Genomic DNA, 27,320 nt, shown 5'->3' on the forward strand with positions numbered 1-27,320 from the left:
GCCCGGGCCCAGGCGGGGGGCGGTGCGCTGGGAGGGTGAGACCTGCTCTCATTGGACAACATCACGCTGAGAGCTCCGACTGGCTGAGCCGACTCTAGGCCCGGCCAATCCGCTAGGTAGAAGGAGCTCGGCTGATTCTCAGCTCACACAGGCGGGGAAAAAAGGGTGGCCTTCCTAGGCTGGAGCTCGGTCCTTGTCGGCGGCGGGCTAGCTGAGATCAACCGGGGGACATTTACGGACCGAAGGGTAAGAGTCGCCACGTAGGCTTCGGAAGCCGCTTTGTATCGGCGACAGGGCAGGGCGGGCGAGCGAAGGACTAGGCGGGGCGGTCTGAGTGGCAGTGGTTTTCTGGTCTGGCCTAAGACTGAGTTAGGAACAAGGGCATCAGGAAGATCCCAGGACCTTCGTGTGGGAGCTGGGACTGTACTTACTCACAGGATAGCTGAGACCCTGACAGGGGAAGGGGCGTGCTGAGTGTCGTCGCAGAGGGTTTGACATCTGGCACGTAGACTGGTTGTTTGAGAGAATACAGCAGGTTCCAGGAGCAGCCCGGTACAGTGAGTCGGAGACCTTGACAATGGGTGTTGAACGACGTGAAGGAGGTTCCTCCTCATGCTTGTCTCAAAATACACTCTTTTTGACACAGACTCTCAAGGCAGTCAGGGAGGAGAACTCCAGGCCGAGACACCCTTGTGAGCAAAGTCACGGGAATTGTGGAAGAAGATCTCCAGGGGAGCATGAGTAATGGTAAGGGCTGACTTGAAACTGCAAAAGGACTGGAGTCTGCCCTCCTTAGACAGCTCCACGGGTCTCAGCTGCACCTACTCATGCGGCATTGAGGCGGTTATCTGGGGAGGCAGAGGACAGAGCAGAGGTTTCTCTGGCTTCAAAAGGCCTGAGGCATCCTAGCACATCTTAAGAGGAGTGTCTACTCTTTGCCCTCTTCCTCTTTACAGCAGTGAACTGGGTTCAAAACTTTGTGTTCATGTTTAACTTTCCCTGCCCTCTCCCCTGTATCTAGTCTCTTAAGTTCTATCAGTTCTGCCCATTAAATGCCATTTCTTTTCTCTTTTCCACCTGTATTCCTTTCTCAATTCTAGCATTCATCATCCACCTCCCAGCCAGTATGAGCCAGAGTTCCCACCATGGTCTGCTAACCTTGGTTCAACCTCCAAACTGCTCTCCTCCTCTGCCCTGGCTCACTGCGGTCCCCTTCTCTCCCCAGGACACTGGCTTCTTTGTTGGGCCTCAAATGCCAGGCACATTCCTGCGTTGAACTTTTATACCTACTTTATCTTCTTCCTGCTGGTCTTGTATCATTCACCCTTCCATGTCTTTGCTCAGCTTTCTTAGGCTACTCAAAGCACCTTGGTTAGTACTATACTCCCAGTATACATCTTCCCCATAGTACTTGTCGCTCTGTACTTATTTACTTCGTTCTTTGTTGCCCGTTCTCTAGAGAGCAGGCTTTCCAAGGGCACACTTCATTGTTTTGTTCACTGCTGGTGCTTCAGTGCCTGCATCAGACATGGAGTACACTGTAGGCAGTTTGGATGACTGATGAGAAGGCCCCTGCACCCCCAGGTTAAAAGCTGCCATGAATAGCTCTAGTCGGATCTACCCCTGCTCTTAAATCTTCAGAGGCTACTCATAACTGCAGAGTAAAACTCAGAACCTTCAGCTGGCCATATGAATCTCCTGCCCAGCTCAGCCCCTGCTAACCTTTTTAGCTTCATGTCGTTTCACACCATGCTTCCCAGTCAGTCTGTGGGGTGGCAATTTAACAAAGTAGAAGGGACAAACACAAGCTCTGTCCAGGCTGTGTGACCTTCGATGAGTCACTTGACCTCTCTGAGCCTCAATTTTTCATCTGTTGAATGAAATCAGAACTGTCTAACTGGATGCTTTTTGGATCTTAATGAGATAATGTTCTCCTGCATAAAAGGGTCTGACATTTAGTAGGTCTGTAGGCAATGTGAGTTCTTTTCTCAGATTTGCCCCCTACCTAGCATGCCTGAAGCCTTCAGCTTAGCTAGAATCCCTTGTCCACACTGCAGCCAAAACAACCTTTCTGATCATAGTACTTACCCCTGCCTACCACTTCCAGTGGCACATGGTCACTGCATGTTCTGAACTTTGCTCCAAATCTTGCATCACACTCAATGTGACACACTTTGTTACAGTTAGCAGAGCATGCTGGCTTGTGCCATCACCTTGCCCTTCCCACCCCTGGCTATGGAATGTCTAGGTTGCCTACACCCTCTTTAGCTCCTGGAAGGCCTCCGGTACTCACCTGACTCAGCAGTTACAGAGTTGCATAAGTGAGTCTCCCTGTCTCCTGCCCTGCACAGTGAGTCTCCGTAAGTGTAGGCACTCCTCTCTTCCAGGCAGGGGCCCCCAACCTTAGTGGGCCAAGATGGGAGTGAGAAAAAGCATCATGCAGTGTGCTCAGTGTTAGGGTGAGAGCACAAGCAGGCGCTGAGGAAGCAGCTCACCTCTCCTGGGGAGGGCGAGAAGGCTTCACTGACAGGAAGGTGGAGCTAGGCCATGAAGGAAGAGGGGGCCAGAAGGTATTCCAGGCAGAGGGAACAGCATATGCTAAGCTCACAGGCCTGCTGATGAGCTTCCAAGTGGCCCGCCCCAAAGTCAAAGCTAGGGACTTTTAAAGTAACCAAACAAGCACATACAAACCACTGACCAAAACACAGGGACGTGGCAAGTGTGTGAAAGGATGAGGTTGAGCTGGATTGCTCCAGCGTAGTAAGGGCTAACCTAAGACCTCAATGATAATAACCTGTGTGTTTTTCTCCCCCATATCGCATCTGTGAATTCTCAATGGGAGGCCTTGCTTTTGTTTCTACAGGACTCCTGCTTTGCAGTGTTTTCTGAAAGAAAGGTATCCATAATGAAGTTTGTGTCTGTATTGGGCAAATCCTACCCTTTATACTAGATTCTCAGACCCAGTCTTGTGCAGCTTGACAGGAGAAAGGGGAATCCTCTTTCAGAATCCCAGGCTTAGTTCCCCATATCAGGAACCCAACAAAACATCTGAAAAATGCTACTTTGCTTTCCTTGCCTAGCCAGACTCTACAGCTTGGGTGGTTTGGAGGAAAGTGCATCTTGCTTGGAGTCCTGTTTGCACATCCTTGCTTAGGCCAGAGTTGTTCACACACAGCCAAAAATGATGAGCTTTTGATGGCCACAGTCCAGCTTCCAGCACAGAACAGCATGGAAAGTAGGGTATGGATGACCTTTCTCCTTTACAAAGAGGCTGTGCAAGGACACCCTCATCCCTCTCTGCTTTGAAATGGACAGACTATCTCTTCCGTTTTTCTCTGGTAGTGAGTGGGTGGGAACTTTCCCCAGGAGGAAGGAGACTGGGCTCTCTCACTTCTCTGTTCATCAGATCTTGTCAGCAAGCCTCTTCCCCTCACCCAAAAGTGGAACAGGGGCCTTGGATTTCACCAGCAAAAGGTGGTATAAAACTTTGTCCCAGTGTATATAGTAGATATACATATTAGTTTTTAACAGAGCGTAAGACCTACCATGCTAAAGGAAAATGATTTGAGGAGGCTTTCAATAGTTCAGAGTTAGTTTTCTGTGCATGGGTATGCTCAAATAGACATAACAGAAAATGTACCATCAACTATTTTTAGATGTATAGTTCAGTGGCATTTAAGTACATACACACTGCTGTATAGCCATCCATTTCCAGAAAACTTCATCTTTCCCAACTGAAACTCTGTCCCCCTTAAGCACTAACTCCCCGGCCTCCCCCAGGCCCTAGCATCCACCATTCATTGATTCTGTGACTGTGACTCCTCTCTGACCTTCTGTGAGTGGAATCACTGTGCTTGTCCTTCTGTGCCTGGCTTGTTTCACAGAGGGTAACATTGAGGGCAGGTGTTTGGCATAGCAGTAAGTCACCACTTAGGATCCCATATCACAGTGCCTCGGTTTGAATCCTGCCTACATTCTTTTTTTTTTTTTTTTTTTTTTGTAGTGATTCATTTATTTATTTGAAAGGCAGAGTTACAGAGAGAAAAGGAGAGAGAGAGAGAGAGAGATCTTCTATCTGCTGGTTTACTCCCCAAGTGGCTGCAACAGCTGTGACTGGATCAGGCTGAAGCCAGGAGCTTATTTCAGGTCTCCCACATAGGTGAAAGGGGCCCAAGGACTTGGGCCATCTTCCACTGCTTTCCCAGGCGCATTAACAGGGAGGAAATGGAACAGCCAGGAAGTGGAAGTGAAACAGCCAGGACTCAAACCAGTGCCCATATGGGACCCTGTCACTACAGGAGATGGCTTAACCCACTGTGCCACAGCACCAGCCCCCTGGCTGCTGATTCCAGCTTCCTGCTAATGCATACCCTGGGAAGCAGCAGGTGATGGCTCAAGTACTCGGGTCTCTGCCACCCACATTGGCGATCTGGATTGAATTCAAGGCTCCTGACTTCAGCCTGGCCTAGCCCTGGCTGTTGTGGGCATTTGGGGAATGAACTAACAGATGGAAGATATTCTCTCTCTCTCTCTCTCTCTCTCTCTTTCTCTCTTTCTCTCTTTCTCTCTCTTTCTTTCTCTTTCTGTCTTTCACATGAAATGAAAACAAAATTTTTAAAACATCCTTCAAGAACATCCATGTTGTAACTTGTCAGAATGTTCTTCTTTTTTAAGGTTGAATAATATTCACTGTATGGATGGACTGCATTTTATCTATCTAATAATCTTATCAATGGACGCTTGGATTGCTTTCACTTTTTGGCTACAGTGAATGAAGCTACTATTAATATGGATGCACAAAAATCTGTTTAAGTGCTTGCTTTCAATTGGGGGTGAGGGTAAGGGTGTGGAATATACCCAGAAGTGAAATTGCTGGATCAGATGGTAATGCTGAATTAAATTTTTTTGAGGAACTGCCATACTGTTTTCCATGGTGGCTGTACCATTTACATTCCTCTTAACAGTATGTGAAGGTTTCGGTTGTTCCACATCCTTGCCAACATGTGTATTTTTCTGTTTTCTGGTTTTTGTAATAACCATATATCTTAGTTTTTCATCACTGTACCAAAATACCTGAAGCAGCTAGCTTAAATGTTTACTTAGCTCACAGTTTTGGAGAGTTAGCATCTATTCAGCATGGTACAGGCTTTGGCTTTGATGAGGGGCCCATGGCAGCTGGCAGAGTGCATACAGTAAGAATCATATGGTGATCCAGGAAGCAGAGAGTATGTAGGCCCAAACTCTGGCCTTTATAACAACCAACTTGCAAGAACTACCATTCAAGTGCACGACCTCACCTCCTAAAGGTTCCACTACTTCCAAATAGCATCACCCTACAGGCCAAGTCTTTAATATATGGGTCTCTGGAGGGACATTCAACATCCAAACTATAGCACTGTAGTTTGTGGTACCATATTGTGGTTTTGATTTTCATTTCTTTCATGACGTTGAACATCTTTTCATTTGCTTCTTGGCTATATGTAAGGTGTAGCTTCTTTGGAGAAATATCTATTCAATCAGAGCTATTCTTGATAGTCTTCTTAACCTGAGTGTATATCAGAAAGTAGATTTAGGTGGGTGGATGGAGAAGAGAGAAGTTGCCAGAGGCATTTAATTAATTCTCTAGGCTAGTCCTAAGGACCTTGACCACAAGAAACAGTGAAACTATGTGCAAAGTTCTTATCTGATTCATAGAATTTATAGAAGTTTTAAAAATTGGTCTATAATTTGAGACAGAGTTTCAACAAGAGTCTAGTTTGCCTACCACTGTTGGAGCAGTGCAGCTCCATTGAGGGACACCACATATTCTTTTACCTCCTACATCCTCCTCTAGCAAACGTGGAAGGGAATAGGCTCTAAAGCATTGGGCTTTTGCTAATAGTGGGGGGGGGGGGGGGCATGTGGAACTGGCAGCTAGGCTATGTGGGGCTGCCAGAACAAATGATCAATCACAACTGGCTGACTTAGAAACCACAGAAATTGATTCTTTCACAGTTCTGGAGGGTGAAAGTCAAAAATCAAGGTGTCAATAGGCCCATGCTGTCTCCTGGGGCTCTAGGGGAAAATCCTTCCTGTCTCCTCCAGCTACTAGTGCCTCCAAGTGTTCCTTGGCTTGTGACCACATCACCTCAATCTCTGCCCCTGACTTTACCTGGCCTTCTCCTCTGGGTATGTGTCTCCTCTGCGTGTCTCTTAAAGAACACTTATCATTGGATTTAGGGCTCACCAGGAAAATCCTCCCCCCATCTCAGGTGCCTTAACTTCATTACATCTGCAAAGGTCTTTTTCCAAATAAGGTCACATTCAAAGGGCTGAGGAATGAGGATGTGGACAGTATTTTGAGACCCACCACTCACTGCACTGCAGAAGTGTAGAACTGTCTTCTCCTGTTGAAGTGCAGGCCAGCCTGGTGTTGCTATATAGCCCTATGCCCTTCATTGACAGAGAATGCTACTGGCTGGTGCAGAGATGAGTCTTCTCACTCAGTCATTTGGAAACAAAGGATCTGGAACCCTGAGTGTTGACCTATGAGCCAGCTCAGGCCACTCGGGCCCCAGGTGCAGAAAGCGTTCCCACCCTGTGAATGCAAGGGAGCTCTTAACAGAAAAAGGCTTTCAAACAAATAAAATAAATCTTTAAAAAGAGAGAGAGAGAAAGCCACTCTCCCTACTGGCACTAAAGGGACTTAGGGTAGATTTTTGTCATCCTCAGGTGTCCTGAATAAGCCTTCTCTTGGTCAATTCCTTCCCTTGTTCTCATGCAGAGCTTAAGGCTATGGGAGTGATTAAACCTATTCTTCACCTGTAATTTTGATTAAGAACTGGGGGAAGCCTTTTGGAGTATGCTATGCTGTTCCTTAAATGAGGTGGACAGGGGAATATTTGAAGTTCTTTCTGCCCAAGTTTGTTTTCACATCTCAGTCTGTCTTACTTCCTCAACACCCCTGTCCTAAACTACTGCTATGCACATACTGGCTTAATTGTAGATGCATCAGCTAGCATCTGGGCCTTGGGGCCTAGAAGCTGTTTCCTGGGCAGGTAAGACAGCCTTGCTCCACAGATTTGGCAGCAGACAAGGCAGGAGGCAAGGTAAAGGAGATCCCTGCAGTCCCTTCCACTAGTAAAAAATGTAATAATAATAATAGCTGCCTTTAATGGGATGTTAACAGGTACTTGGCACTGTGTTGAGGGCTTTACATGCATTTGTGTTTTTGATTTAATTTAATTTTATTTTATACTCATAATGACTTTATGAGGGTATTTGTTTTACTGATGGTTCTATTGAATAACTCTCCTAGGGCTCCCTGGTGGTAAGGAATAAAGCTGGATTTGAATCCTAACAGCAGCCTCTGGTTCATTCATTTCTTGTCCACTGCATTACAGAGTGCTGTGGTTTATGCTTTTCATAGACAGTGAGAGTGAGCAGAGAGCAGACACTTCAGGTGTGGGCTTGCTTAGCCTAGTTAGCCATGCTGTGAGATCCCCGGAGCTGGTGGGCAGGAGGAGATGGTCTTGGCACCAGGCACACAGTCCTTAGATCCCTGCCAGCAGGGGTCAGTAACGGCCATGGTGGGGCCAAGACCTGATACCCATAAATGCCATCTGCCTTCATGCTTGTTCATGTTTCCTAGAGTGTCTGGGGACACTGAGACAGGAGCCAGCAGTTGATGTTCATGATTGTAACAGCACCATACGAAGCACAAAGCCATTTGCCAGGCAAAGCCCCTACATCTTAAGTGGCTGTAAGTGTGTGTGGCATGGATATGCATACATACAACATGGCCCTGAGTTCAGCAGATGTGTGAGTGTCCACTCTGTGTTGCATATCCAAGACATGGCAGCAAGCAAGACAGGCAGAACCCATGCTCTGTTCATAAGATTCGGTGCAAGGCATCAAAATCCTTATTCTTCAGCTACCTTGGTGCTGATACACATTGCACCAGATGAGTCAAATCTCAGCCACATCTGTTTGGGGTGAACTGATGAAAGGGTCCCTGCCAGTTTGAAGGAGACTGCAAGGTAAAGAGTGGGAGGATGGGACATAGAACTGCAGGCTTGGGAAAAGTCAAGTTTTGAAATTTATTTTCCTTATAATTTCCATTATGAGTTCAGAAAAATGCTCCCCACAAATGACCTTATCAGACATGGAGGCTCCTAACATCCATCACAAGGCCAGTTTGGCCTTTGATATGCCCACAAACTCAACATCATTCCTGACAGGGACACCTGGTGGCACCCAGTAGGAGTGGCAAGGAGTGTACAACTCATGATATGGAGTAACCTGGAGCAATCATAGCATTTGAGACCCCAGTGCCAGCAGCACACCTGCTGCCTCCTCACCAAATAATGTTCTCTGAACAAGGCTTTCACAAACAGTAGGTTTTCTAGGCCTGTGCCCTGCCACCATCTAATGAGGACCACAAGAAAAATTGAGAGTAAGTGGTGCAGTGGGAATAATGGAGTACTGTGGGGAAAGCTACAGTGCATCAAAGGATATTGGAGTGGATCAGAGGCAGAGTGGGAAGTTGGGTTATTTGCCAAGTGTCTGGTGAGTTATAGACCCAGCAAGTGCCCCTTTCTAAGAGAGCAGCCTACATTGCAGGATAGCTGAGTGCTGCTCAAGTGGGGAATGGCATCACCTAGAACAACTAAGGATGTGTTGGTTTATACCACATTAATGTCTCTCTCTAAATATATCTTTTCCCAAGAGAAAAATTAGTTGCCAGCACAACGATATTTTATGCTAAAATGGATCAAGAAGTTGGTGAGCCCCTGAAAGACCTGGACACCCAGACACACTTGACAAAGGACGTTCTTGAAGTAAGTACTGACATTTAAAAAAGCCTAGCCAAAATCAGGTAAGAAGAAAGTCAAGCGTGTGCATAACTAGCAAGTCATTGGCAATTAAAAATTGTATCTAGTACATTTATTAAATCAGTATTGGGAATTTTTTAATATAAGATAAATATCTTTAATATGTATCAGTTACTTATTGCTGTATAGCAAACATCAGAAAATAGTGGTTTAGGGGCCAGTGTTTTGACACAGTGGGTTAAGCCACTGCCTGTGACACTGGCATCCCACACAGGCACCTGTTCGAGTCCTGGCTGCTCCACTTCTGATCCAGCTCCTGCTAATGTGCCTGGGAAAGCAGCATGGGATGGCCCAGGTGCTTGGGCCTCTGCACCAGCATGGGAGACCCAGATGAAGTTCTAGGCTCCTGATTTCAGCCTGGGCCAGACCTGGCTGTTGAGGCCATTTGGGGAGTGAACCAGTAGATGAAAGGCCCCCTTCCCTCCCTCCTTTCTCTCTCTCCCTCTCTCCCTCTTCCCCTCCCCCTTCCCCCCCCCCAACTCTGCCTTTCAAATAAATAAAATAAATCTTTTTTAAAAGAAAATAGTGGTTTAAAAGAATAGCCATTTCTTTGCTCAGGGCTTTATAGTTTGGCCTAACCCAACTGGAAGCTCCTTTCCCCTGGGCTCACTCATGCAGCTGCTGTCATGTGGGGACCCCTGAGGTGTATGTTCCTAGGTGACCTCACTCACACATCTGGCAGTAACTGTCAGCTAGGTGCTTTGGTTTGCTTTCATATGGCCTCCAGTAGTCTAGACTATGCTTCCTGGAAGGGTGGCAGCATTCCAGATGGCAGCTGTGGCAGTTACAAGGCCCATGAGACCTAGTTGATGAATCTCAGGAGGGACTTGAAGGGATTGTTGAGTCTAGCTGTTGTAAGGCCTCCACGAGGTTCTTTTTTTGTTCCCCAAAGATTTATTTTATTTATCTGAAATGGAGAATTACAGAGAGAGGGAGAGACACATAGAGATCTGCCATCCATGGGTCCACTCCACAGATGGCCGCAACAGTTAGGGCTGGGCCAAGCTGAAGCCAGGGGCCAGGAGCTTCATCCAGATTCTCCCATGTGGGTGCAGGGCCCAGGGAGCTGGGCCATCCTCTGTTGCTTCCCAGGTGCACCAGCAAGAAGCTGGATTGGACGTGGAGTAGCTGGGACTCAAACCAGTGCCCATATGGGATGCCTGCATTGCAAGAGGTGACCCAACCTGCCACGCCACAATGCCGGCCCCCTTCAGCATATTTTATTTAGATTTATTTATCTATTTATTTATTTATTTGAAAGTTAGAGAAAGAAGGAGAGAGAGAGAGAAATTGAGAGATCTTCCATCCATTGGTTCACTCTCCAAATGGTCGTAATGGCTAGGCCAAAGCCAGAAGTAAGGCACTGCTTCTGGGTCTCCCATGTGGGTACAGGGTCCCAAGCATCTTCTACTGCTTTCCCAGGTGTATTATCAGAGAGCTGGATCAGAAGTGGAGCAGCCGGGACTCCAACCGGCGCCCATATGGGATGCCAGTGCTGCAGGCTATGACTTTAACCTGCTGCGCCGCAATGCCAGCCTCTATCCTCCAGGGTATTCTTAATGTAGATCTGCAAAGGTTTGTTGTGATTTGCTCTTAATGGAGGTCACACTTCAATAATGTAATTACACTGAGGCAAAATATATTGGTAGGGAATGTTAGTAAATTAAAGATCCTCAAGAGTTGCCCATTGGCCACCACATCACCCTGCTTTTTGTATAGAGCTCAAGATAACACCTCCTCAGTGGTTGAAGCTGCTTGGCAAGTGTGGTTCATAATTTGTGTAAATTAGGATTTTATTGCTACTCAGCAGCCCCAAAAATCTATATTCCAATGGTTACATCAAATAGCCATTGTCGGGGCCAGCGCCGTGGCTCACTTGGTTAATCCTCCGCCTGCAGCGCTGACATCCCTTATGGGCACCTGGTTCTAGTCCCAGTTGCTCCTCTTCCAGTCCAGCTCTTGCTGTGGCCCAGGAAGGCAGTGGAGGATGGCCCAAGTGCTTGGGCCCCTGCACTCGCATGGGAGACCAGGAGGAGGCACCTGGCTCCTGGCTTCGGATCGGCACAGTGCCGGCCGTAGTGTCCATTTAGGGGGAGTGAACCAATGGAAGGAAGACCTTTCTCTCTGTCTCTCTCTCTCACTGTCTAACTCTGTCAAATAAATTAAAAAAAAATTTTAAAAATAGCCATTGTCATCTAGTTTCAAATTTTTGTATTCTTCAAACTAAGAATTCAGAATTGTGGGTGAATGAAGAAAAATACATCTTAAGGCCTTTCACTCTGGTAATGTCGTCTGATGCTTCTGTTCATTGATTGCTTTATAGAAAGTAAAATTTAAACCACTAAAATAAGTGGATACTTTTGTCTTCACTTACATATACATTCTGCCTAAGAATATGGGTGCCACATTGAGATCTAATGCTATAACTAGTACGCAAACAGTACTTTTCACTTTATGTCTCTGTGTGGGAGCAAACTGTTGAAATCTTTACTTAATGTATGCTAAACTGATCTTCTGTATATAAAGAGAATCGAAAATGAATCTTGATGTGAATGGAAGGGGAAAGGGAGTGGGAAAGGGGAGGGTTGCGGGTGGGAGGGACGTTATGGGGGGGGAAGCCATTGTAATCCATAAGCTGTACTTTGGAAATTTATATTCATTAAATAAAAGTTAAAAAAAAAAAGAATATGGGTGCCAGTTCAAGACCCAGCTGCTCCACTTCCAATGCAGCTCTCTGCTGTGGCCTGGGAAAGCAGTGGAAGATGGCCCAAGTCCTTATGCTCCTACACCCACATGAGAGACCCGGAAGAAGCTCCTGACTCCTGGCTTCAGATTGGCACAGCTCCGGCCATAGCGGTCATTCGGGGAATGAACTAGCAGATGGAAGACCTCTCTCTATCTGCTTCTGCCTCTCTGTAACTCTGCCTCTCAAATAAATAAATAAAATTTTTTTAAAAGAATGCTTTGGCTGGCACCGCAGCTCACTTGGCTAATCCTCTGCCTACGGCACCAGCACCCCAGGTTCTAGTCCCAGTTGGAGTGCCGGATTCTGTCCTGGTTGCTCCTCTTCCAGTCCAGCTCTCTGCTGTGGCTTGGGAAGGCAGTGGAAGATGACCCAAGTGCTTGGGCCCTGTACCCACATGGGAGACCAGGAGGAAGCAGCTGGCTCCTGGCTTCGGATTGGCGCAGCGTGCCGGCCGTAGCGGCCATTTGGGTGGTAAACCAACAGAAAAAAAGACCTTTCTCTCTCTCTCTCTCTCTCTCTCTCTCTCTAACTCTGCCTGTCAAAAAAAAAAAGAATGCTTTGAAAAAGGCACTTAACTGCAAAGCAAAACAAAAGCAAGATAATGAGACAGAGAGGGTTCCCATCCCCTTGTTAACTCCCCCAAATGCCAGCAACAGTTGGGACTGGACAGGCCAAAGCCAGGAGCTGGGATCTCAGTCTGGATCTCCAGTGTGGGTCCAGGGAATCCAGCTACTTGAGCCATCACCTGCTACTTCCAAGGTTGCACATTAGCAAGAAGCTGATATCAGGAGCAAAGTGACCCCATCAAGACAGTGTTAGATGGCGAGGCTGAGGCAGGAAGCAGTTTGTAGGTGAACCCAGAGCCACATGGCCCAGTCCCACTGTGATCAGGGAGGAAAGGGCCCTGGCTCTCCTGTGAGTAGAAGACTATATTTCTTCTTTGTGATGTTAGGTGCAAACTTTTTTTTTTTTTGACAGGCAGAGTGGACAGTGAGAGAGAGAGAGACAGAGAGAAAGGTCTTCCTTTGCCGTTGGTTCACCCTCCAATGGCCGCCGCGGCCGGCGCGCTGCGGCCGGCGCACCGCGCTGATCCGATGGCAGGAGCCAGGAGCCAGGTGCTTTTCCTGGTCTCCCATGGGGTGCAGGGCCCAAGCACCTGGGCCATCCTCCACTGCACTCCCTGGCCACAGCAGAGAGCTGGCCTGGAAGAGGGGCAACCGGAACAGAATCCGGCGCCCCGACCGGGACTAGAACCCGGTGTGCCGGCGCCGCTAGGCGGAGGATTAGCCTAGTGAGCCACGGCGCCGGCCAGGTGCAAACTTTTTTAAAAGATTTATTTATTTTACTTGAAAGTCAGAGTTATACACAGAGAGAATGAGAGGCAAAGAGAGAGCGAGGTCTTCTATTCACTGGTTCATTCCCCAATTGGCTGCAACAGCCGGAGCTGTGCCAATCCGAAGCCAGGAGCTTCTTCCAGCTCTCCCACATGAGTACAGGGGCCCAAAGGCCTGGGCCATCTTCCACTGCTTTCCCAGGCCACAGCAGAGAGCTGGACAGGAAGTGGAGCAGCCAGGTCTCGAACTGGCATCCACATGGGATGCCGGCGCTGCAGGTGATGGCTTTACCCACTATGCCACAGCACTGGCTCCTAAGTGCAAACTCTTAAATGGCTGGCACTTTTTGCCTTAGAGAAGTGCCCAAGGATCAGTTACTAGAAGCAAGAAAGTACCACATTTCTGTGTGTTTTTTTTTTTTTAAGATTTATTTATTGATTTGAAAGGCAGAGTTACAGAGAGAGGGAAAGATGGAGAGAGAGAAAGAGGTCATCCATCTACTGGTTCACTCTCCAAATGACCACAATGGCTGGCTGGAGCCAGGCCGATCCAAAGCCAGGAGCTTCTTCTGGATCTCCCATGTGGATGCAGGGGACCAAGGACTTGGGCCATCTTCTGCTACTTTCCCAGGCTATCAGCAGGGAGCTGGATTGGAAGTGGAGCAGCTGGGGTTTGAACTGGCACCCATATGGGATGCCGGCACTGCAGACAGTGGCTTTACCCACAATGCCATGGCGTCAGCACCCACATTTCTGTGTTTTCTTTAGACTTTCCAGTTTTTATCCTAGGTCATTTAGTTTCCTTTCGCCAAATAATAAAAAGCATGGATCTTGTCATGAAACCCAACCAGTCTATCCCAGTATTGTTTGCTGTCTCTCTCCCTTCCTCACTGATCCCAGGAAAGGAGATTACACTGGTTTCTGAACACAGGAATTCTTTAATGCTTCCAAGTTGGCTAAGGAAGTTTCCAGCAAACAGATAAGATGGCTCTTATCATGTTAAGTCTGGGCTCTTCATAACTTTCAGTTCTCACCTCACTGATCCTCTCCACCATCCCTCTCTTTCTGCAGGCCAAGAAATGCACAGTGATCGGAGGCTCTGGATTCCTTGGACAGCACATGGTGGAGCAGCTGCTGGCAAGGGGCTACACTGTCAATGTATTCGATATCCGCCAAGGGTTTGATAATCCCCAGGTGCAGTTCTTTCTGGGCGACCTCTGCAACCAACAAGTAAGGACCATACAGCCTTGCTTAATCCCCACAGACCCCAGCAGGGAAACCATGGTACTTCTTGTGTTCAGAGGCCAGCTAAATTGTGCTTTGGAAAAAAATGCCTTATCTTGAAAGTTTTTAACATTATAGGAAAGAGCTGAACACCCACCGCATTCTTATTCCTACTCAGAAAGCAACTACTCAGTTTTGCGGCAGTAACATAGAAGCAGCCATGGTCAGTGCTTAAATAAACAGATGTAGCTGTATGCCAATCAAATTTACCAAAGAAGTTTTAACAAACAGTTTTCATGGGTTGCAGTGTGCCAACTGCTTCTTCAGGGTATTTACCCAAAAAGATGAGGGCTAGGCCACAAGGCATTTATTTTTTTAAATTGAGATATAATTCATGTGCCATAAATTTTATATTTTTAAAATATGCAGTTCAGTGGCTTTTAGTGTAGCCACAAAGCTGTGCGGCCATTCTACACTATTTAATTCCAGAGCGTTTTCATCACCCCAAAAGGAAATCCTATACCCATTCCTTCTCCCCCTTCCCCCAGGCTATGGAAACCACTTTTCTGTCTCTATGTATTTGCCTGTTGGTGACATTTTATAGCAATAGAATCATATAATAGGTCATTCATTGTATCTGACTTCTTTCACTTAACATACTATTTGCAAGTGTCATCCATGTTGTAAGGGTGTTAATATTTGGAATTTTATTAGAGGTTGGAATTTTACGCATGTTAGCAGTGGGACAGAATCCCCTTTGTCCTACTTCCTTGCCAACCCTGGGCATAATTAGGCTGTTTGGTGTTGCCATTCCGAAGAGTATGAAATGGTACCTGGGTGATGTTCAGAGTCATATGTCCCCTGTTGATCAGGTGGTTGGCCACTGTGTCCATTGTTGATCAGCATTCATGTTTCCTCCTTTTGTGACCTTGGCCTGTTTTTCTTTGGGGTTACTTTGTTTTCCTTATTGATTTATTTGGTGTGCAAATTCTTGGCATGTTGCACATATTGCAGATGACTTCCCCCAACCTGTTGTTTGGCTCTTATTTCTGGCTTTGGTGTCATTTGCCACATAGTTGTTTTTGAATTGTTAGGGCATTGCTTCCCCTGCAAAGTCATGAATATTTTCTCTCCCACACTGCTCACACCTCAGACCCTGAAGATAGGGAAGAAGCCTTCCTTGATCATCACTGTCACTTCCAGATTGTTCTCCTTCACTCTGTCTTAAGTGCCTTCAAACTTTGAAGGCAGATACCATCAGACCATACTAACCTTGCCAGCCTTTCTTGTGGTGGCCATCCACAGCCACCTGAACCAGGTTGCTCTACTTCATTGCTTAGTGATTTGAGCTCCTGGCTGACATCAGCTTTGTAAACAACACTTGAGGCACAATTGTTGGTGAATTCAGTATTCATGTAGATGACCTTACTAACTAACCAGTTGACTTCTCCTTTACTTGCCCTCTTCTCACTCCTTGTTGTTCCCTCGACCAAACATTGTCTTTACCAGTAAAATATGACTTGTGCTTCCTCTGAGTTGCAGGCCCTCCACTCTGAGCACCACTTCCTTTCCTTCCAGCTCAAGCCTTCCAATAGTCTATGCACCAATTCTTTGACTCCACACAGACATTTAGCAGATTCCCTATCACTCACCCCTTCATGTTATCAGTGCCTTTGGTTCCATGGTCCCCTTGTTCTTATGCATAGCCTTGACCGTCTTTACCCCTTTTACTTCTTACTGTGTGTATCACTCAGGGTCCTCCAGAGTAATAAGCAGCAAGGTGAGAGGTAGGCGTATAGAGGGAGAGAGAGAAAGCAGAAGAGAGATTGAGACAGGGGCTAAGATTTAATTCAAGAAATTGTTTTTATGGGACTGTGGGAGCTGGCTGGGCAAGTCTGAAGTTTGTAGAGAGGTGGAAAACTCAGGCAGGAGTTGACAGTACAGGCCTGGGTTAGAATTTTGTCTTCCTACAGGAACCTCAGTTTTGCTGTCAAGGCTTCCACTTGAATGCACACAGCCCACTTTAGACTATCCACCATCATCTCTCTTTCCTGAAGGCAGCTGACTGTAGACACTAACTATGGCTACAGAACACCTCCACAGCAGTGTGTTCACGGCAATGCCTCTTAGGGCAAAATTAATGAGGGTGGGTCAAAAGAACAGAGAAGCCAACCTGAAGGGCCTGCACTGATCAAATGTGGGACATTCTGAGCCTCAACAAAGGATAATACTAGTGGAGTATATTAAATTTAATTTTAAAAATTCATACTTCCATAGAAATACTGAAAAGTTGGGATAGGGGAAGGGAAAGTTCTACCTTATAGAGGAATGCTATCTTTTATAAATGTAAAAGACATCTAGTATTAGAATGTCACCATTATGCAACCTGTACATTGATAAGCATTCCAGGCAAGGTCCATCAATAAATGCTTGAATTAGTTGGTAGAATTTCCTGTTGATTGCAAAAGATAAAAGCAACATTTTCCATGGCCATAATCTGGCAACCATCACCTTTCCCAAATGGTCCAATTTAATGTCACCAACAGTAGGACAAACTTGGGCCTCCTGAAATAATGCTCTCAGAAGGATAGAAAATCAGTGATATGGTATTCTTGCCAAAACTATTCAGCCTGAATATAATTGTGAGGAAATAGGCAAATCTAAATATTGAGGGGCAGTCTGTAAACCTGACTTCCTGAAAAAATGAAATGGCACTGTTACAAAAGACAAAAAAGAAAACACAGAGAATTGTTCCAGAATAAAAGACAAGAAGGGGCAGGCATTTGGCCTAGTGGTTAAGATGCCTGTACCCCATATCAGAGCACCTAGCTCGAGCCCTAGCTCTGTTCCCAAGTCAGCTTCCTGCTGATGTGTGCCCTGGGAAAGCAGCAGTGATAACTCAAGTACTTGGGTCCCTACCAACCACAGGAGAGACCTGGGTTGACTTCCCAGCTCCTGGCTTTGCCCAGCCGTTGCAGGCATTTGGAGAGTGATGGGAGCACTTTCTCTACCTCTCAAGTAAATAAAATATTTTTTAAAAAAAATGAGATGGAAGAGATATGAGGACTGAATATGAAGATACTTCAAAGAGTTTTTGGATGGGCCAGCACTGTGGTGTAGTAGACTAAAGACCTGTGGTGCCAGCATCCCATATGGGCGCTGGTTCAAATCCCAGCTGTTCCACTTCGGATCCAGCTCTCTGCTATGGTCTGGGTAAACAGTAGAAGATGGCCTGTGTGGGAGACCTGGAGGAAGCTTCTGGCTCCTGGATTTGGATTGGCCCAGCTCTACCCTGTGGGGCCACTTGGGGAGTGAACCAGTGGATAGTGACCTTTTTCTCTGTCTCTCCTCTCTATCTGTAACTCTACCTCTCAAATAAGTAAAATCTTTTTTAAAAAGTTTTTGGAAAATGAAAAGACAAGTTTATTTTGATGCAAAAAATGTTAAAATCCATGCCTGTTTCTTTTGGTTTTTCTTCAATATTTTTTTAAGATTTATTTTTTATTTATTTGAAAGACAGAGTTACAGAGAGAGGTAGAGCCAGAGAGAAAGAGAGGTCCTCCATCTGCTGGTTCACTCCCCAGTTGGCCACAATGGCCAGAGCTGGGCTGATCCAAAGCCAGGAGCTAGGAGCCTCTTCTATGTCTCCCACGTGGGTGCAGGGGCCCAAGGACTTGGACCATCTTTTACCGCTTTCTCAGGTGCATTAGCAGGGAGCTGGATTGGAAGTGGAGCAGCCAGGACTTGAACCAGCGATGCCGGTGCTGCAGGCCAGGGCTTTAACCCGTTGCGCCACAGCGCCAGTCCCACCTGTTTGTTTTTTATAATATGCATTTTCCATAAACTTTTTGAAGGTCCCTCATATGCATGGATGTCAATGTTTTGTACCAAAGTAAACTAAACTTTTAGTTGCATTTTTCCACAAATGTTTTGAACTACCCTTGTATAATCCATGATTGGATCCTAGACCCAAAGATAGAAACAACTAGGTGCAGGTATTTGGCAGTTTAAGATGCTAGTTAAGATCTCATATTGGAGTGCCTGGTTTGAGATCTGGCTCTGTTTCCAATCCAACTTCCTGGTAATGGTTACCCTGGGAGGCAGTGGTGATGGCTAAAGTACTTGAGCCCCTGCAACCCACATAGGAGACTCAGAACGAGTTCCAGGTTTCTGGCTTCAAAGTGGTTCAATCCTGGCTATTGCAGGCATTTGCGGAGTGAACCAGTAGACAGAGAGTGTCTGTCTCTCTCTCTCCCTTCCTTCCCCCTCCCTTCTTCTCCCCCTTCCCTTCCCTCCCTCATGTATGCCTCTCAAAATACAGAAAATTTAAAAAATTAAAGTGGTTATAAAGGATATAATCTGGACAACTGAGGAAATTTGAATATGCAGTAATTATTGGATGAGAGTGTCATATCTTTTCGAATTTTCTGAGTGTGAACATTGCTTTCTGGTTATTCATGAGAATGTCTTTGTTCTTAGGAGATACCTAGTAAAGAGTTTAGAGGCAAAGTGGTTTCCTAACAGAATCATGTGTGTATGTATAGAGAGAAAGGAAACTGGCAGAGCATCAGTTGATGAATCTAGGCAAATAAGTCACAGTTGTCTATCTTTCGGTGACAATCATGAATCATACCTAAATCCTGTTATTGAATTAAGGTTTGGCAAAATGGTAAGATGCTATCATTCTCTCTTCATTTAGCAGCTCAAATCTTTGTACTATATGTAGATTTCATATTTGATTATTTGTCTGCTGACCAGTTTCAGGAAAAAAAAAGTCCTTATTCTTACTGGTGATCAAATCATCCCCTCTTTGGCCAGTGGGGGCTTCTTTATGACTCATTCGAATGTGACCACCGTGTCTTGGTGAGCTTCCTTACTTCTGGTATGACAAGGTGTTCCTGCTTCATCTTATATTTCCTGCCACAGATCTGCAGTCAGCATTTTTGACAGGAGCTGTGGTTCCTTTTCGCAGTAAATTACACATGCCTATTTTAAAATCTCTTTCAGGTTGTTGCGTCATATCTAGTTTCACAGGAAGGAATGCAGCTGTGCAGTGGTAGTTCCATCATCTTTAATGGTTAGGACTTGGGTCACATGATTCATAACTTCTATCTGTAAGCTCTCCTTCCTGGAGAGTTTCGTGCACCCTTCCCCCCAGGTATCCCAAACACCCAGAGAGATACGGCCTCTGTCTGGGTCCCACAGTTTTCTCAGGCCCCAAACCCCTATTTTATTGGCAACTTATTAAAGGGGAGGGAGTAATTAAAGGACCAACTTGGTTTCTAGCCCATTTCCTTCCGTATTGTTTGAGTCTTTTGCAAGAATGTTTTCCTGTGTCAATTGCAGAATTATAAAAAGGCAAGAAGGCCTACAAAGTCACAGATTGTAAGAGAGTGAGAATGTGAGAAGACTGGTGACCTGTCCAAAGCAGGAGTGATTATTTTGTCTTTGTTTGCTTTTCCAGGACCTGTACCCAGCTCTGAAAGGCGTAAACACAGTTTTCCACTGCGCTTCACCCCCACCATCCAGTAACAACAAGGAACTCTTTTATAGGGTGAATTACCTTGGCACCAAGAATGTCATTGAAACTTGCAAAGAAGCTGGGGTTCAGGTAAGGAGAAAACTGGAGTGAGTGCTGTCAGGAACATGTGATGGTTGGGGCCTTGCCAGGGTCGCTTCTTAGAGCCCTCTAAGTCACTGATGTCTTGAAAGGCCACTTACCGAGGCCACTTGGAGTTATCCTAGTCTGTGTACAAATAGATCACGTGAGGCCCCTAAGGCTTATCAGTCTTTGATGAAGAAGCTGCAGAATTCAGACATTGCTTGTATTTGTTACTATGATAAAATGTATAGAACATAAAATTTACCAATTTGCCCATTTTTAGTGTTCAGTTCACTGACACTAAACCACTCACATTGTTGTGCACCCATCTCCAAAACTTTTTCTTCATCCCAAACTGAAACTCTATGCCCCGTAAACAACCTCCCCCCAGCCTCTGGCCCCCACCTTTCTACTTTCTATCTCTATGGATTTCACTGCTCTAGGGACCTCCTTTTGTGACTGACTCATGTCACTCAGCATGGCATCTTCAAGATTCAACCATGTTGCAGCATGTTTCAGAATTTCCTTCCTTTTTAAGGCTGAATAATATTCCACTGTGCAGATGGACCACATTTTGTTTACGTTATCTGTTGATGTGTATTTGTGCTGTTTTTACTTTTTGCTATTGTGAATCTTGCTGCTATGAACTTCGTTGTCCAAATATCTGTGTCAGTCCCCACTTTTCATTTTTTGGACAGTATATACCAGAAGTGAAATTGCTAAATATGGTAACTCTGTGTTTAACTGAGTAACTTCCAAGCCATATTCCAGACCCTGATTGTATTTAAAAACAAAACAAAATAAGTTGCGTATACTTTTAGACAATAGAAATTTCTGGTAAACCAAACCTAAGGGCACACAAACACCCACCCTGTTGTAGTTGCTGCATTACTGTAAATCCTGGGCTCGGGAGCACTTTTTCAGGCCATCAGTCACTGAATGCAGCAGCTCCCTCACACTGACACATGCCACAGGTGCCTTGTGGTTGGCAGAAAAGCCTGTAGTGAGCTGGTGGGGTGATGGGGGAAGATGTCCCTCTCCTAACACACTGCCTTTGTATGATCAGCCAGTCCCTGGCATCACCGCTGGCCTGGCTCAACAAGAATATACAGTAAAGAACTCTATGATTTGAGGTAGTAGTGTCCACTGTTGGATGAGCTGCTTTTAACCACAGGCTGCGGGTCCAGGGACCCTCATAAGAACAGAATTTCTTCAGCAGTTGTATGTAGGTGTTCACATAGCAAGGTTGGTATCAGAATTGTTCTGGTATCAGAAATGCCCTGATATCAGTGGTCTTTTTCCAACACACAGTTTGTGGGCTATTTTCCCCCGTGGAGAATCACTCCCATAGTGAGATACCGTGATAGTCTCTTCTGTCCCTAAGATGTGATGAGATTTCAAAAACAAAGAAACAAACCAGAAAAACTGTGAAAGCCACTGTTTTATAATGTGTGACCATAATGCATCTGGAATCCCCATAACTACAAAAGATGGTGATCTTTGGATTATTTTAAGAAGGCTAAACAGTAAAGGCATGGCACCAAGCAGTTTGTACAGTGCCTTGTATGAGGCTACTGAAGAGATGCCATTTCATTCTCTTTCATAGGCAGCTGTTGGTCAGTTTGAAAGTGATAATTCCTGACTGTTATCTTTTAAAAAATCTTCTCCCTCCAGAAACTCATTTTAACCAGCAGTGCCAGTGTCGTCTTTGAGGGCAGTGACATCAAGAATGGAACGGAAGACCTCCCTTATGCCATGAAACCCATTGACTACTACACAGAGACTAAGATCTTACAAGAGAGAGTACGTACCTTACAGCTAATTGATTGGGTAGCCATCTAACGGTTGTATATTGTGAAGAAAAATATTTGTAAGAACATAATAGCTTAATGAAACCAGACACTGTTCTGAGTATTTTTCAAGAACTACCTTGTTTAAACTTCATGGGTACTGCTAGGGTCACTAGATTATAAATTGAGGACATTGGTGCACGGAGAGATCCAGAACCTCCCTGAGGCCATGCAGAACTTAGTAGGTAGCTGAACCACACAGTTTGTCTCCAAAGCCTAGGCATCCAGCCCCGCCCCACCCTGCCATACACCCTTGCTTGCTGGCTGTGGGCATCAGAAAGCAGGGGCAATTTGTGATGATCCCCAGTGTGCAGGCACAGCTCTGGCTGAACATACCTTTCTAATAGCACTCTTGCCTTCTCCGTTTTTAAAAAATAAACAACAGAAAGATCTGGCTTTTTTAAGTAAAAGTACTTTTCCACTTGGCAAACCAGCATCCTCAAGAGGCACCTGAGTTTTGGCTGGTTGGATTCAGCAGCAGTCTGGGTGGAGCAGTAGCCACTACGCCTTCAGGCTGCCAGGGCTCCAGTGACCCTGACAGCTGCTGGCTCCAGGTGCAGGATGTTGATACTCTGAGGTTGTCCTGAACTGCAGACATTTTGCCTTACCTGGCTGCTGTGAGTTTTCCTCTCCCAGGTATTTTCAGCATGCTCTACCCACTGAGGCATCCTTTTGAAGCCAAGACACAGTGAACTGGAGCTTAGCACTGAACTGGCTGCCTAACAGGCAGCTGCCTCTGCACCGTTGGTTATGCCTTCAGCTCAGAAAGTCCCAGCAGAACTGGTCAACAGGACATGAGGGCCTCTGAAAACCAGGGAGTGGAGGTCTGACCTTTGGCCAGCTGGAGTTCTGTCTTCTGGATAGTCCATCTTGCTCCTTGGAGCTCTCACCTGCTCAGACTAGATCCACGGAGCAGTAAAGCTTTCTCTGGGCCCTGTAAGAAGTTCAGTCATGCTTGAGACCCTGTGTACTCTCATCCAAGGTACCTGGGACCCCTGCATTGGGATGAAGCCCATCTAGACCCAGAAGTTCCATGTGGTAGCTGAGACTCAGACTATAGGTAACTCACTTGCAATGACTTTTTTGAGTGCACAACTGGAAATCAACAAAGTCTATAGATGACTGTGGACTCCACCAATGGCTCACTGATAGTCACCTTTCAGCCAAGATTGACACCTGCTATTGGGTTTAAAGTCTTCATATTGATAATAAACCAAAGGGGTTACTAATCTAGGAATCAACCAATAGTTTAAAATTGCTAGAACCAAAACATGCATAAACATTTTGCCACCCTGGAGTGGAAATCTTAGGTCATGCAATAAAACAGTAACTATACATGTACATATACTGAAGCGATTGCCATGGATCATCTTGTTTAGCCAGTATACAGCCCTGTTAGGTTAAGTACTATTATGATTTATGATTCTTGTTTTTAGCAATGATGTAACAAATCCTTCAGGAAGGTTTTTTTGTTTTGTTTTGTTTTGTTTTGTTTACTTTTGAGACAAAACATGTTTTTCAATAAAGTCATGTGTCACTTAACAACCAGGACATGTTCTGAAAAATGCATTCTTGATGATTTTTTCATTGTGCAAACATCATAGAGGACACATAAACAAACTAAGACAAGTACAATATCAATAGGTGATTTTCTGTATGGAACCACTGTTGTTCATGGTCTGCTGTTGACTGAAATGTCATTGTGTGGCTTGTGGCTGTACTTTGAGATTTTGAGTTCTGCCATGCCCATAGCTTGTGATGGCAGCCCCATCGGAGGTCCATGGCTAGCTCACTAACTACAACCCTTGGGTCTTTTCCACAAACTTCTGCCAAGGCACATCTTTTGGTTGCATTTATGTATTTTAGCTTTTGAACCCAAACCCTAGCCTTCCGACTTGAGCCTCCTGATTTTTACCTAGCTATCTCTCCTGTATTTTCAGATTTTGGAGGGTGACTGGGATAGAGAGGTAACTCAGAATTATACTGGTGCCTGATGTGAGTTGTCAGCCCAGGGCAGAGTGCTGCTCGATGACCTGCATACCAACAGAGCATGTCACCTCTCTGTCTCCTAGTGGAGGGGCCCATATGTCATGGCTCAGACCTGTGAGTTTGCATTGGACACACTCTTTCTCTTGTTCTCCTTCAGGCAGTCCTGAGTGCCAATGATCCTGAGAAGAATTTCTTAACCACAGCCATCCGCCCTCATGGCATTTTTGGACCCAGGGACCCACAGTTGGTCCCCATCCTCATTGAGGCAGCCAGGAATGGCAAGATGAAATTTATGATTGGGTGAGTAGGCCCCCAGCTGCTCTTCTCCACTCTTCCTGATGGCTGCAGAACAGGATCTCTCATATTCGCAGAGCACTTTGTCAGTAGCCAGGCAGCTTTTTCCCTCATTTCTTACATGACTTGTCTTATATGTTGAGGCTACTAGAATGGAATACCTGAGACTGGGTCACTTACAAACAACAGAAATGTATTGCTTGCAGTTCTGGATCCCAATACCCGTGGATTTGGTGTCTAGTGAGGGCCCATTCCTTTTAGATGGTACCTGGATGTGTCCTAATCTCATTCAGGAGCTCATGAATCACCTGCTTACCACCTAAAAGCCGCACTTCTCAATTCCAACATAATAGGAGTTAGGATTATAACATATGAATAGGGGTCTGAGGAATACAACAAATTACCACAAACTTAGTGCCTGAAACAACAAAAGTTCTGGAGGCTGGAAGTCTAAAATCAAGGTATTGGCAGGGTTAGTTTCTTCTAGGCTCTGAGGAAGAATCTGTTCCATGCCTCTGGTGTTGCCAGAAATCCTGTGCATTCCTTACTTATTGATGTATTGCTCCTATCTCTGCCTCCAGTTTCACAAACTGTGTTCAGATTTCCCTTTTCATATAAGGGTACCAGTCATGTTGCATTAAGGGCCTAACCCACTGCAGTAGCACTCCAACTTAATTACATCTGCAAAGATCCTGTTTCCAAATAAGGTCACACTCAGTAGTTCCAAAGGAACATGAGTTTTGGCAGGACACCGTCCACTACACTGCCTCCTGTCAGGTAGGCTGGGAAAATATATGTGTTCTTGTTTGGAAACTGAGGAGACTGAGGCTCAGAGGAGAAGTGATTGGTCCAGAGCATTACCTTACTCCTCCAGGAACATGCAGATGGTAGGACCTCCACAGGAGACAGCAGAGTGTGGCTGTCTCCCAAATATATCTTCTCTTTCTTCGCTTCTTTCTTCTCCCTCCTCCCTTTCCCCCTCTCATCCCTGTGCTTTCCGCCACTTCCCAATGTCTTATTAAGCCTCACTGCTGCCCTGATTTCTCGCTTTGAGAGATTATAAAGAGACAGGTTTAAAAAAAAACATAAGACCAAAGCAAGACTGACCAAGCGTATCTTGGGAAGAGGTTGAAGAGCTGCTACCCAGATTGTAGCTGGAGCAAACAGCACCAGTGTTGGCCACACTCAAATGAGGTGGGCAGGGCACCAAGATTCCAGATTCACTGATTGATCCTTAAATATTCCACTACCCCTGAATGTCCCAGGAGTTACAGTGCCTGCACGTTTTTAGCTGTTGTGGGCATCCAGGTATGCCAGGGGCTGGCATTGCCAAAGCAAATACTAACTTTCATGCAGGGCATAGTCTCTCAAATACCAAGATTTTTGGCCCCATGTACAGGGTCTCATAGCATGGACTGAACCATTTCTTGTGCAGGAATGGGAAGAACTTGGTGGACTTCACCTTCGTTGAGAACGTGGTCCATGGACACATCCTGGCTGCAGAACACCTCTCCAAAGATGAAGCCCTTGGTGGGAAGGTAAAGTGCCTGCCTCATCCAGCCCCTACATGTTTGCCTTTCTTCCTGTTTCTTCTCCTTGCCATGGGATTTGCTTTTGCCCTGTGATCTGGTGTCATGGTAGATCCACTTTATGCCCTCTCGGGGGGAACATATATCAATGAAAGAATCATATCACTCAGGGTAGCCAAAATCTGGAAGCTGATGAGCTTGGTTATCTTTTATTCTCCCCACCCATCTGTTGCATCCAAGATAAGATTAGTTTTACCATAATTATCAATTAGTAAATTAACAAATATAGCTGCCTGAGTGCAGTCTAAGCTTCACTTAAAAAACCCTGGCCCACAGAAACAACTTTCATTGCCTTCCCTCTCTGCCCATAATGTGGCCTACTTACCAAAGCTAAGACCACTCCCCATGAAATGCTGTGACAATTGAGCACATGAGGATACAGTCTGCATGGGCTGAATGTATGCCTCATTCTGGGGCCACCCTACAGAAGAGCTGGAGCGGTAGATGAGGGGAATGGAATAGCCAGTGCTTTCCCAAAATATGAGTTCTGTGCTGTGCCAGCTGCTTGGGGCTGAGCTCCAAGTTTCAAGTGTGGCCTGCTCAGCAGCACCCCCCCCACACACACCAAGCTTATGAGGTATTTCTAACATTTTGTTCTCTTACCAGGCCTTTCACATTACCAATGATGAACCCATCCCTTTCTGGATGTTCCTGTCCCGCATCCTGACAGGCCTCAATTATGAGGCCCCCAAGTACCACATCCCCTACTGGGTGGCCTACTACCTGGCCCTCCTACTGTCCCTGCTGGTGATGATCGTCAGTCCTGTCATCCAGCTGCAGCCCACATTCACACCAATGCGGGTCGCACTGGCTGGCACATTCCACTACTACAGCTGTGAAAAAGCCAAAAAGGCCATGGGCTATCGGCCCCTGGTCACCATGGACGACGCTGTGGAGAAGACTGTGCAGAGCTTCCACCACCTACGGAGAGTCAAGTGAGGGACCTGGGACCAGTAACTGTCTCCCCTGTGGGCCAATGAACTAACAGCTTTCAAATTAGCTTTTCTGAGTGTATGACTCTTCCTGATGGTTAGATGAAAGCACACCTGCCCCTTGTATGACTTTGAGGGTGGCAAAAACAACAGATATTCCTTCCTTCATAGGACTGGACTTACATTTCTTAAGCAGGCAGCTTCATATTCTACTGTTTTGTTCTCGCTCTCTGTTTCTCTCCTGAATTTCCTATCACAGAGAACACCTTGGAAGTCACCCATTTCATTCCAGTGTCATTTTACATAGTCAAGGCAGTTAAAAGGAATAAAGAACCCATCTACTGATTTAGGGTGGGTAACCAAATTTGTTCCCATGCAAACCAATACTAGCTTAGAAACTGCTAGACTATGCAAGGAACTACTAGAAGAAAAGCAGAAGTTGTAAACACCTGGGTGAGACTTCAGATATACATTGCATTTGACAGAGTTTAGAGCAAAATATTTAAGAAAGAAAAAACACAAGCTTAAGTGTGACCCTCCTAATCCCTGGGGATGGGGATTCCTGGGAGAAAAGCATTGCTGGTTGTTCACTTCCTTACAACCTTTCCTATTGGTGTGTCCATCTGTACTTCTCTTTATGAACAGGGTCCTGTTGTCATTTCTAGTGACAACATAGTGAAGTGGCCCAGTGACATGCTATGTTAACTTTTCAGTTCTTATCTTAATGTGGGAACTGGGGCTGATTGGCAGTGACCAGAGAGGAGAGAGCCACCTTTATCTCCTTGGGGTTTTGGATACTGAAAGGGCTACTTCCTGCTCTCACGTGCATAGACTCCTTCTAGCCAATTTCCAAAGGACATGTAGTAGTCCAGCCTTCTCTAATTCCTG

The 27,320-nt window shown here is 45.8% G+C and overlaps 1 protein-coding gene across 2 annotated transcripts; it reads left to right on the top strand.

Moving 5' to 3' along the window:
- The first annotated feature begins 50 nt into the window (after window positions 1-50).
- NSDHL (NAD(P) dependent steroid dehydrogenase-like) lies at window positions 51-26,777 on the top strand. Of its 2 annotated transcripts, XM_008275015.4 has the most exons (9): window positions 51-246; window positions 647-747; window positions 8,708-8,819; window positions 14,024-14,182; window positions 19,641-19,787; window positions 21,453-21,581; window positions 23,775-23,917; window positions 25,347-25,449; window positions 26,107-26,777. In XM_008275015.4, exons 3-9 carry the CDS (start codon window positions 8,748-8,750, stop codon window positions 26,437-26,439), a joined length of 1,086 nt encoding a protein of 361 aa, XP_008273237.1. In that variant the 5' UTR covers window positions 51-246; window positions 647-747; window positions 8,708-8,747; the 3' UTR covers window positions 26,440-26,777. The 2 variants fall into 2 exon arrangements, with proteins under 2 accessions (XP_008273237.1, XP_008273238.1); XM_008275016.4 differs by lacking the exon at window positions 647-747 and having other exon boundaries at window positions 108-246.
- The last annotated feature ends 543 nt before the right edge of the window (window positions 26,778-27,320 follow it).

The sequence above is a fragment of the Oryctolagus cuniculus genome, chromosome X (genome assembly GCF_964237555.1).
Source record: "Oryctolagus cuniculus chromosome X, mOryCun1.1, whole genome shotgun sequence".
Lineage (NCBI taxonomy): Eukaryota > Metazoa > Chordata > Mammalia > Lagomorpha > Leporidae > Oryctolagus > Oryctolagus cuniculus.

Excerpts from the sequence above, each read along its gene's own strand:
- NSDHL (XM_008275015.4), top strand. The coding sequence starts at position 8,748 with ATGGATCAAGAAGTTGGTGAGCCCCTGAAAGACCTGGACACCCAGACA. Across the intron at positions 8,820-14,023 it reads TGACAAAGGACGTTCTTGAA|GCCAAGAAATGCACAGTGAT; the intron begins GTAAGTACTGAC and ends CTCTTTCTGCAG. Across the intron at positions 21,582-23,774 it reads CTAAGATCTTACAAGAGAGA|GCAGTCCTGAGTGCCAATGA; the intron begins GTACGTACCTTA and ends GTTCTCCTTCAG.